Source organism: Dermacentor albipictus, chromosome 1 (assembly GCF_038994185.2).
Source record: "Dermacentor albipictus isolate Rhodes 1998 colony chromosome 1, USDA_Dalb.pri_finalv2, whole genome shotgun sequence".
In the NCBI taxonomy this organism is placed as follows: Eukaryota; Metazoa; Arthropoda; class Arachnida; order Ixodida; family Ixodidae; genus Dermacentor; species Dermacentor albipictus.
In genome coordinates this window covers 166,575,521-166,587,914 of record NC_091821.1, presented here as the reverse complement: position 1 = coordinate 166,587,914, position 12,394 = coordinate 166,575,521, and the positions used below count along the sequence as shown (strand labels likewise).

The following is a 12,394-nucleotide window of genomic DNA, read 5'->3' as shown; positions in this document are numbered from 1 at the left end:
AGGCGGTATTCTCTGTCGGTCGTGTTGCTTATGCTCTGCTGAGGCTCTTCGGGGGCACGCGCGCGCTTTTGCCGCATCTGCTCGTGCATGCGGCCCTGTTTTGCCGGTGTACCTACGCGGAGGATGCCGCAAGTCGAGGCCTTCCAGCGAGCTCAGCCGTCGCCTCCGCTCTCATTCTTTCTCTCTTTAGATTGTCTTTTTGCCACTTTCGATGCCTTGTCGAGTATGCGATACATCATGTAGGCCTCCGAGCACAACTAGGTATGGTTCATTTTAGTCAGACCGATTTCCGTATCTCAAACACACACACACACACACACACACACACACACACACACACACACACACACACACACACACACACACACACACACACACACACACATGCGCGCGAGCACGTGCGCACGTGCACACACGCACAATAAAGCCACGTGCACGTGCGCGTGCACGTGCCTTTATTGTGTGTGTGTTCTCACCTTTTAGTGATTCCGCTGGCAGTAGTATAGAGACGAACAGCTTCGCTGTAAAAAACCTTCAGCGATTGAAGCGAAAAGTGCATACATTCTTTGGTGTCACGCACACAACATACAGCGCAACATTCGTTTAAATAAAGAACAAGCGCAAAACAAGCATCCAAACCATATCATTGATGGTAAGGCGCCCTGATGAAAATGCGAAGCACGTAGTGCTACCCGCATAAGTTTCCTGGTAAATATTACTGTCGCGCAAGCTGCCGCGGCGACGGCAGCTTGCGATGTGGGTAGTGACGTCACTTGCTTGTCATATACAGAAGAACCAGCCTAGCAACTGACTTCATTGTTCTTGCAGCACCGCTATGGGCAGGCAACGCATAGTTAGGACTCCCTCGGAGCAGTATGACTACGAGGAGTAAGGGAAACGAAACGATAATACGACCAGCGACGGCGTGCTGCCGCTGGTCGTATTGCCGTGGAATTCCAGCACAGGGGAAGTCCGCACGTTCGCATTCGCCTGTGGCTGAATAACGCGTCGAAGGAGGAATTGTGCAATAAAGCATTGCATACCCCGCTCAGCAGTTGTAGTGGTTGTTTTCAACAGCTTCGTTGGACATCCGCTTTCGCAGGGCCTGGATAGCAAGTCAATTTTTTCCTGTTACATTCACCATTCCCCTTCAAGCATGATAAAAAAAGGGAATCTTGCATTAAAATTGGCTCTTTGAGCACCGAAAAATTGCACAACATTCACGTTAACCAATTCATTCTTAGCTGCAAAGTACAGCGGATGACGCGTCTGCAGGCAAGAAGCTATCCAGTGGATTTATAACCGTTGCTTTGTCCGATGTTGTTTTGCGGAGCAAACAAAAGACTAACGTCTGCAGTGACAAGGCGAGAGAATTGCCGAGTCTCTACGGTCATTAACGAATCAGGCGTAGTGTATGTGCTAGCAATAACAAGCGCTGATCGAAATGGAACGGAGAGCGAGGCGTCCGCAGAGGGTGTTGTCTTTTCTTGGGCCGCTCTCTCCTTGGCGACGATCGGCCTGCAATCGGCTGCGGCGCGTCACTGCAGCGCCCGTCGAATTTGTCACCTCTGGCCCAACCACCTCCGTCGGCCGGTCGGGAGATGCAGCAGTGCCTCGCGGCGCAGTGGGTGTGTCTGGAGCGAGCGGTCGCCTAGCAACCGTCTCCTGCGGCAACCCCATCTCGCGGCGCTCGTGTCGGCCAGCGGCCGCACGGGCTCTGGGGCGGTCGCCTGTTGCCGCAACGCCGGACACCGGGCTCGGACTCCGGGGCGCGGTGTCACGTGTGACTTGACGCGTGGTCGGCACGCGCGGTGCACCGGCCGGACCTGTTGACGTCGACGACGGCACGCGGGCAACTCAGAGGTCGCCATGACTCAGTTCGTGAGCCACATACCGGTGGACATCGCCGCCTCCTCGCGTCCCTTCCGCCACCATCACGGCGACCCAAGGGAGCCGGTGGTTGCCGCCATCCATGCAAGTCGCGAGGGGCACCAGCAGCACCAGCAGACTTCGAGAAAGGTGCACGACGCTACTACGCCTGTCAGATCGAGCGCAGCTGACTTGTGCAGTCGCGAAAAACTGGCAACCGACACGGCCGCGGGTTTGCGAATCCGCGGTCTATTGGCTTGCACAGTTTATTTTGAGTACAGGGTAAGGGCGGGGCCATCGCGTACTCCGACCCCTCCCATCACCGTTAAAACATTGGCGTCCGTCAGTATAGAGAGCGTTTTCTCCCCAGTTTCTCCTTAAAAAAAAGAAAAAAGATTCCGGCGAGGTTATAGATCATCGGACAACGTCGAAGGCGTCCTTTTTTCGATGAAAAACGGGCGAGGAAACGCGCTCTCCTGACGGACGCCGACGTCATGACGACGACGGAATGGGACGGATGACACCTATGTGAATCAAGTCTTGGAGTGGCCTGTCTGGCTGTCGTTTTGCTATACAGCCACTCAGACACACATAAATAACATAGGTCCCGACATGTTCAGGTTACGTGTAGCGTCAGTATTTGTTTCCTTTGTTTTCTTGATTGCCGTGTAATTATAATTCTCTCATCTATAATAATTGCCTACCGCGTATATGCCTCGATCAAAAGCTTTTTCTTTCTCTTTTTTTTTACTGAGACTGCATTTAAGAGCTCGAAACGGGACTTACTCTGACAAATTCGAAAAATTCCTTTACGCTGCATGCGACGTGCGTCGCCATGCCGTGAAGCATGCATCCTTTACTTAGTATATGACATAGACGTCTGTATGTGTATGCAACGTTTTACTGTGAGAGCAGTAAATAGTTCGAAGCAGTGCTTGTTCTGTCCGTTCCGTTACGCCGCGGTGTGCGTCGTTGTTCCGTCGTCGTGCCATCGTCGTGCCATCGTCGTCGCCATGCTGCCGCGGTATCTTTGCCGTTGTGATCTCTTTGCATGATGCTCGGGCAGTTTATACATTATTACAGGAATTTTGAACACAGTTTATGGCTCCAAGGGTAGTCGGTGGAATAACTGTGGAGTTCGAAATGAGCTCGAAGCCGCAGGAATTGTTGAAGTGTGCAGATTTTTAAAAATCGCTTTAGCCGAATGTACGATGTCTTACTCACCTTCCGGAAGGAAATTGCGGGAGAAGCAGTTGCAGCAAAGAATCATTGCAGCAGTGTCATAAAGCTGTCATGCAAGGACAGGTCACGCTAAAACTGACCCGCAACCCAACATTTCCGCAGCGAACTGGGTAGACAGAGAAAGGATGAGTGACTTGGAGCAGAAAAAAAAAATAATAATGAAAGGAACTTACACGAACCAGGAGCGGAATTCATTAAGCTGCGCTAGCTGTTCGTACGAATTTATTCGCCAAAAAGTTTTTACGCTAAGATAAGGGTGCAACCGAAGTTGCAGCGCATTTAACTTACAGCGTCGTATTACAGAGAGGAGGAAGCAAAGCTCCCATTAAACAAGAAATGAAAGCAGCGGGGTCAACCGACAGCGTGATCGCACATCATGCCTCGGTATAGTTGAGGCTGTATGCTTAGGGTCAATCGCTGCACACCCCTATTCGACAGCTTCATTTCCCGGACGTCTGCTACAGCGCCGACAAGCGCAACCACGCTCGCCCGTTCACCGCACCGCCGCCTAAAGAATGGCAGTGAAAGGGTCGCGGAGTCTTCTCGCATTTCTGCGGCACACAGATCTGATGGACACATGGTGACACATTTCACGCAGAAAAAGACGCTCATGCGGAGCACTTGCCGGCCAGGTCTGCCAGGCTAACCCCGCCTACATGTAGCATCATCACTACCACCATCCCTGTCGAGTGCACGGAGAGCTACGAAAACAGCCCTAAAAACAAATGCAGAAAGAAAAGCCGTTGCTACCGACACTACCAAATTATGACAGTAAGCTTCACTATATATATATATATATATATATATATATATATATATATATATATATATATATATATATATATATATATATATATATATATATATATATATATATATATATATATATATACACACACAACATCTGCACGTGCAAGTTTCGCTGCATATCACACTTTGAAATCGTATCAGCGTTCCTCGCTCCTTCTTGGCTTCTCCTCAGCTGATGAAACATGCTGATGCCTCGCACCAGTTCAAGAGTTTCTTTCACAGGTTCAGGCGGCCGCATTCGGACAGAGGCAAAATGCACAAAGGCGCCTACACATGAATTTTGGAGACCGGTAATAAATCATAGGTTGGTGACGTCGATCTGGGCCTGGAGCCCCTTACTACGCTGTCATAGCCCAAGTGACACGTCATAGAAATCAAGGCTAATCAGTCAACATCACCACAATCATCAGCGCCAGCGTTTTCATAAGTTTACCAGCCTCACAAGAGCACACGTTGAAGTGCACGCCAGAATACTGCGCAGCCCCGTACACGAAGCACATAACGGTTCAACATTGTAGCTGGTTTTAGATCAAATCGGTTCGAGTCGTCGATATTGCGACACTAATGCACTTTGTTCGGAGCCGTCACTGTACATGGACAAGGTGAAGGTGGTAGCATCCGAGCAGCGGCGCAGGCGGCCTTCTGTAAACATACGAACGCAGACTCGCATTACCAAGCGAGCAACGTTGCTCAAGCGCAACAGCGCGTTAAAATTCCGGACGAATTGTGTATTTTGTAAAACGTCATCAGCCTATTTTTCTGTTCGCTGCAGAACGAAGACCTCTCCCAGCGATCTCTATAGCCCCTGACCTGCTATAGCAGATTCCATGCTGTGCCTGCAAATTTTCTTACTTCATTACCCGACCCAATTTTCTGCCGTCCTCAACAGCGCTTCCGCTTCCTAGCACCCACTCTGTATTTCTAATGGACTACCAATTATCTGCCATAGGAATTACATGGCCGGTCCTGTTGCAATTTTTCCTCTTAATTTCAACCTATATACCTCCGTTCGCTTTCTGATCCACACCGCTCTCTTCCTGTGTATTAACGTTAGGCCTAACATTTTTCCTTCCATCGCGTGTTTGAGCGGTCTTTAATTTGTTCTCGAGCTTTATTGTTCGCCTCCAATTTTCTGTCCTGTATGATAGTAATGGAACAATGGAGTGATTGTAAACGTTTCTTTTCAACGACAGCATTGAGCTCCCGGTCATGATTTCGTAATGCTGGCCGTATGCGCTTCGACCCATCTTCATTCTTCTGTAAGCTTCCTTCTCGTGATCAGGGTTCCCCGTGAGTAATTGACTTATATCAACTTACTCCTGCACACACTCTGCAGGCTTACTGCCGATTATGAATCCTTGTTCGCTTTACAGGTTATTCAATATTACCTTTGTCTTCTGCATATTAACCTTCAACCTACTCTTACACTTTCTCGGTTATATGTATACACTTTAAGAAATGTGCCGGGTAAAACGGGAGTAGCTAGACAGTTTGTCCTAAAAATAGCGCTTTCCCTTACGAAAATGCCTATTAACATTATTTAGAACTTCTATCAACTTTCTATTTACTTTACTGTCAGTCTTTACTGACAGCCGCCAGCACCACGGCTTTGATGTGAAGTTCGTTCAGTCTTTCAGTACAATCCATACGATGTGCACATACACCGCTAATTACGCATATATACCGTAACTTCGTTAGCAAGAACATTGCACGAGGCGTCTGAAAGACGTGAGTGACGTCATTTCGCCCCGGATTCATGTTAGTATGGGGTTTACAATTAGCATCTGCAGCCAATCATAAAACGACAATGTCTGTCGCTTTTCTTTTTCGTCTGGTCTTTCCATAAGCTGTCTTTGCACATGCAACAAATAAATAGTGGTGTCTTTACTAAGAAAGAAGTGCCTCCAGTGATACGCGGCGGTGTGGTTATATATATAAATGTGTATGTGTGTTTATTTGTGTACTCATGCGACAGTTACTAATGTTAATCATGTGGACTGCTCTTCTTCGAGCAGTCCGCATGATTTAAGTATCAATGGTGATACGTGATTTTATTCGCCATTTCCTTTCTATATGTCATCGTATTGACGTCCCGCTTCATCATAGACAGGATTGTCGTCCGTTGTGCGCATACGTTCGCTCACGCTGTAAGCCACAGGATGAGCAAAACCGTGGGCACATGCACTACGCCGCTTCGACTTAGTGCCGAATTCAAGCTATGAGCAATGTAAAAGAAACGTTTAGGCGTTTTCCCGTTGTTTTATTTCGCATGGAGAACGACAGCCTCAAAAGCGTCGGAAAAGATAATGATGCACTTGATAATGATGCAATGATAATGATGTGGTGCACTTCAAAGCAAGCAATAGTTTACACAGCCACGCCACAGTCTTCGCACCAGGTCCCATGGTTTCCTTTCGGGTGCTTCTCTTGCGATCACCTGGGGTGCTATGCAGGATGCGTCGAGTTTCTCGTTCACCCGAGTTTTACCCGAGTTTGCTCGACGGCAGTCAGTGAACGGAGATAGCGTGAAACGCGCAAAGGCTGCAGGCAAAAAAACATGTAGACAAAAAGCCGCGTATGACAACATGAGCGCACCCTGCGCGGCACGCTGCTTCTACGTTTCAAGCGCAGACGGCTGCACAACGAAACGCGCCAGCGCCGCGTATTGTTATCAACGGATTATCGCAACTTAGCAATACCATGACTGTCCCGCTGTCTGTCTGCACACTTGCCGTAAGCCGCTTGCCACGCCTTTCCTGGGCGCGTCAAGGGCGTGCTTCTTCTTTCGAGAACTATCTTTCTATCCTAAATCGAATGCGAACAGGGTACATGCGGCGCATTCTTGCACCTGCGCTTTCGCTCAAACGAATACGTTAAAATACAACAATTAAAATAACAAACATTTTTATTTCTTTAAGTGTTTGTTTTTCGTTTTGAACGCTAGAAATTTCTGATGACAAACGGTGATCGAGCAAATTATTAAATTTTGCACTTCTTGCCGCGAGTGGCGACAGTGGGCTTCTTCGATTTTCCACTTCTGGCTACCCGCGGGCTGCCAGAGCCAGCCAGAGCGTCTTCGTTTTTCTCGGGTTGCTCCGCCCACCGCGATACGCACTTCCGCTGGGCGTTCGTTTTGCTCGCGCTGGACGGTTCTGGCTACCCGCGGGCTGCCAGAACCTGCCAGGACGATTTTGGTCTGGCTGCTCTCTGGAAGTTCTCTGGCTAGCAGACGACTAAAAGAGGCGATGGGCGCTCGCCGCCATCTTTACGGGGACTTCACGGATTGCAACGCGGGCGCTTGAGGACTTAATTTACCTCGCTCAGCCAACTGTCTACGGTCATCTTCGGATTTCCTTACTTCTAGCGTTATGTTTTTAGGTGCTAACGCTCCGCTCCGCATCGCGAAGCGGTGTGATACGAGCCGTGGTGAATCGTTTGAAGCTTTTGTGTGTGTGTGTCCCCTGATTGCTTCTTCGCGGCGGTAAACAGCGCGCCGCGCTCTCATGCGTGCATGTTATCTGCATCGTGTTCCACGCAAGTTGTAGACGCTCATTCACACATTGCGGTACATTTTGGGTTCGTATTTCTCTGGTGGCGTTCCTTTTGACATATCTCGCGTATGTATATCTCTCCTTTGCAGTTAGCGAAGGCTTTGCAACTAGCCCGTGTTCGCTCCGTCTCTCCGTCGTATGCTTATAGGTGGCAGCTCGAAACCGATATGTATTTGAGCTGCAGGCCGTTGATCTGAGAACACACTAATTGCACTCGCTACATTTAGACACACGTACATTGCATGGCTTATTGCTCTCGTGATTGCGACCAATGTTGTTTTGCGTGTGGAACATTTCGCTGGTCACAGGCGACGTGCATTTTGACGCGCCAGCCGCGTCCCCAGCTCCTCAAATGAGAAGCACCATCAGCCGCAACAAACTTTCTGAAATCGAAGCCCAAGCAGGTCGGCGCGAAATCTTAAGCGTATGAGACGTACCCGATAACCTGCTTTTTCATGTCTTGTGATGACACAACGCTAACTCATCAATGTCGCCGATGGTCGACGTGATCGCTGCGAGCAGGGATCCTCCAGCCATCGCTTTCGAGTATACAATCACGATTTCGCGTTTTGTCATCCGCCGCGTCGGAGGCCATCTGTTGCGCTGCGCAAGGCGAGGTTGGCCGAGTACGCGTCCTGCGCCGAGTCGCGCGAAAGTGATCGTATACCTGAATGCGACTATATATTTTCAAGCAGGCAACGCATAATTGGGCCGACTACGCCGAGCGCGCGCCGGCCTCGCCGGGCGCTGCCGTGCTGGTAGCATGTTTACATTTGGCCAGCTGTACCGGCGTTCGATTTTGCAAACTTCGGGCAGGTTCGGGTTGTCTTGGGATCCCAGCCCACGTGACTTCCTGTCAGAACCGGAACTAGCTGGCTGCCGTCTGGCTGCCAGCGGGCTACCAGAACTCCGAAAATCGAAGAAGCCCAGTGAGGCGAAAGCTTAGAAGCGGATACATTGAAGCGGGTCGCACGCACGAGGCAATTCATACGGTGAGAAGTCGCCTAGGGGCGCTACAGTGCTATTCTCAATAATGTCAGTGATCACCACTCTTTCTCTATTAGGGGAATGGAAACGCAGCGTCTTGATGCGGCTGTTCATCGCAGGCGCCTTAAGGCCCCCGCTTTACCAACTAAAAACGACGCACTAGTCATAAATACGAGAGCAGCGGCTGTCGCTGTAAAATGGCGGTCCGTAGTGACGCAGTTTAGTGAAAATGTACCAGTTTATCTTTGTGCGCGAAGCCTTGGCGATGCATTGCGAAGAAGTGCGTGCTTCCCATCGACACAATTCATCGCTTGTTATCGCTTGCCCACTGAAAGTGCCTCTGAGCGTATGTACGCAGTATTTGAGTGTTTTGTGCGCACCAAGGTGCTTGAGGATTACTTTTGCTGGAGCCAGCAGCGATCGCAGAAGGATATCGTAACGACACCGCAGCAATCGCATTTTGGCAGGTGAGGGCTCTTGTGTGCGGTTATGAAATGAGACTTCGAACTGAGGAAGGTGTTGGAACTGTTGAGGGCGCACTGTTTGTGATGAAGAAATGCCATTGCACTGGGTCTAGAAGAGCGAGCGATTCTCGGACGCTGATCGTGTTTACGACGTTGTGGCTCCGATACATCACCGATGACAGAGCAGTCATCTCAAACGACTGCTGCGATACGCACTCCTCAGCATCGTCGTCACCCTCGGCGCATCGACGCCTTGTAAGCAGCTACAGTGACGTGCCGATAATTATTTACTGTGCACTACGCGCCACAATGCAGGCCATGAAACCGTGTTGTGTGGCCATCTCAGCCCGAGATGTATGCATAAGCCAGCGACAGTCAACGCTTTGTTTTTGATAGTGGTGCTCAGTACATCACCGATGACAGTGCGTTGTGCGCGTTTTATGTTGGCGGTCAAGATTGTTGATGCCTCTCAGCTCGACACCGCGTCGCTGTTGTCGGAAGATAAGTTGGGCGTGGCCCAACTGTAGTGTGTGCGCGCACAAGAGTGACATGCCTCGCGCGGGGCGTGACCTCTGACTTTGATTGACAGGCGAACTCGTGCTAAACTCGTACATCGCGAAACCCCTTCCGAGTTCAACTCGGGAACATGGCGGCGGCAGCAGCAGCCTGTGTTATTGCAGCCAGCGGCAGCAAGCGTCAGTATGACCGTCTGGACCCGTTCACGTACATGACCGCCGTGGAGTTTCAGCGTCATTTTGGCCTGTCGAAGACATCAGTGCGCTGGCTGTGTGACGAGCTAGGCGAAGACTCTCGTCTGCGGAGGCAGCGTGGCGGGCTTCATTCGCTCACCGTCGAAGAGCAAGTCCTCTGCGCCCTCCATTTCTACGGGACTGGGAGTTTTCAGGGAAGCGTCGGCGCCGAGCGCTACATTGGACGTCATAAAACTACTGTGAGCCTCTGTGTCATAGATGTCTGATGTGCTTATTGACGCGGCAGTGCGGAAGCGGTGGCTGGCTTTCCCGGAGACTGCGGCTGAGCGGGCATTCATAAAAGAACGCTTCTTACTTCGCGGAAACATTACGAACGTAGTCGGGTGTGTCGACGGAACGTTCGTAGGAATTAAGGTGCCTTCAATGTCAGCGTTACTGTGATTAGCATTGAAGCAATGTATAGACGAACCATATTGCCAAATTTGTCACTTCTGTGTAGCCGACTTAAATTTTGTGTTACCGACATCACACATGCGGCAGCCTATGATACTGACTTTTTCGCTGGTTGCTGACGTTTTACCGATTCTTCCACTTGTCTATCAGGGTGCCTTCCAAAGGGCTCACTTTTTGGGGAAAGAGGTTAATGAAGTATAACTAGATAAATGGATATCACAAATTCTGTGAAATACCCTGTGAATGCTAATCTCATAAAGAACTTGGGATTTTTTATGAGATTACTTAGTACAAGTTACTCAGTATGCATAATGCTGAACTTCGGTCATGCGTCATCTATCGACCACACTATGAAACAGCAAGGCATTGCACAATTGCAGTGCGAGATGCGGATGTCGTGCCAAGCCGGTTTTGCCTATGCATGTATGGCAAAATGAAAATGCATTAAGAATCTTAGTGTGCTGGCTTGCATGAAGAAAATACTTCACAGTGTTTGCTGTGTTCACTGTTGGTGCATGTGCTAGTGGTTCAGTGTAATTTCTTTTGGGGGAGGGGGGGCAGCGTTATTCTGTATGAACAAATCATATATTTTCCTCTCGTAATGGGGCTCTAATTCATCAGCAGTAGAACAATGGAGATCCAATGCTCTACAGAACTCGGTGTGCGTGAAGATGTGAACCACCAAGGCAGAATTACATATCGGGAGAAATGTGGTGCAGATGCCAATGAAAAGTTGGTCTTTAACCTGTCATGATACAAATAAAGATTGCAGAGCGAATAGACCTTTTTTACAGCTTTAGACCAATGATTACACAAACTGTGACATGCTCAAACGTGTAAAAGCTTGCCGCAATGCCAAAGTAGGATGAGCGATATGCAGCATATTTTGGCATTGAACATGTCTTGTAAATGCTATTTTTATTGTAAGCCTCGCTGTCACGCCTTTCCCTCCGGCACTCCCTTTACTGAAACGCAGCACTGTCTTTCTATTGGTGTCATGATGATGATGGTAACGGCAGCAGTAAGGCTGGTTAATGCTTGCCCCTTTGATTCCTCTGAGTTTAGTGGTACAGCATATGGCACGTGCATACACCTGTGCAGCAAAATTTTATGCTTGTGGTGATTTGTTGGAGAGCTAATTCGTGTTGGGACATTTCAAAGACGTGTGCCATTTTGGCTTAATAACTAGATCATTGTTGAGGTTGAAGACTCATTGTATTGGTATAAAAGCTTGAAGCTGAATTGCACAACAATTCGACGGGACACAAAGAAGAGAAATACACACAGCAGAACACTCTGCTGTGTGTCTTACTCTTCTTAGTGTGCCGTCGAATTGTGGCGCGATCCAACTTCAAATAGAGCATTGGGCCTCTTTGGTGCAGGACCGAGGAAGAGAAATACACACAGCAGAACGCTCTGCTGTGTGTATTACTCTTCTTTGTGTGCCGTCAAATTGTTGCGCGATCCAAATTCAAATAGAGCATTGGGCCTCTTGGTGCAGGACCGAGGAAGTGTGAGCTATTCGACACCATGCCGGTGCCTTGCCACACAATTATGGAAGTCTGAGGGTTTGTAAACAAAGCTTTGCAATCAAATCCACCTGCTCCTGTAATACAAGCACTGATTAAAAGAACCGTCATACAAAAATAATGGTGAAATGAATGGCCTTTGAAAATTTGTATGTTGACACTAATGACATAATAGGTGCCACAGCGAACTCGACAATTGTACTGGACAGAGCACTTTGTTTCCTATCTGAAGCACAAGCTTCCATTACATGCTGTGCAGATAACCAAGCTCAGTTTGTTTTAACGTGGTACAGAACATTCACTGTAATGTGTTTTTGATTCTAAAGTGCCAAACACCACCTCTTTTTCAAGGATGTCATGGGAATATTTGACGAGAACTGTTTACAGCCCCTCATAATGGAAGTGTGGCCAGCCAGCTTTGCTGGAGTGCCTTTATAGATTTCTGTTCCTGATCACTGTGTGCTATCAAGTTGCTAAAGGCTATGCAACCAGTGTAAGGCATTACGTGATTCTGTAGTCTGATACGGCTTTAGGAGGCCGCAGAACCTGCACTTTAATGGCAGGTGAACACAAGCCTGCACCAATGGGCACACACTCTACACTGACATCGTGCCGCTGGACGCAATAATACCCGCTCACTGGAGAGGGACTATTTCTTTAGACATGGAGGCAATCGGCTGCTGCGCTTTGGTCATCTGGGCGGGGCCTCTCCTGTCTTGTGAAGTTGTATCCGACAAGAGGCTGCCACTTTTCATACAGGCGGTTGAATGCCTCCAGCA

At 48.9% G+C, this 12,394-nt stretch overlaps 1 protein-coding gene across 2 annotated transcripts in view; it reads left to right on the top strand.

The window, feature by feature from the left end:
• LOC135911558 (uncharacterized) overlaps positions 1-12,394 on the top strand; it is a 412,939-nt gene that overhangs the window by 28,670 nt on the left and 371,875 nt on the right. Inside the window, exon 1 of one of the 2 annotated variants that reach the window (XM_070528854.1) lies at positions 1,855-2,019. The exons of the other annotated variant lie outside the window; for it this stretch is intronic. Within the exon in view, the coding sequence (XP_070384955.1) occupies positions 1,870-2,019 (150 nt within the window). The 5' untranslated portion in view covers positions 1,855-1,869. Of the gene's footprint in view, positions 1-1,854; positions 2,020-12,394 lie in introns of those variants that run through there. 2 annotated transcript variants of the gene reach the window in all.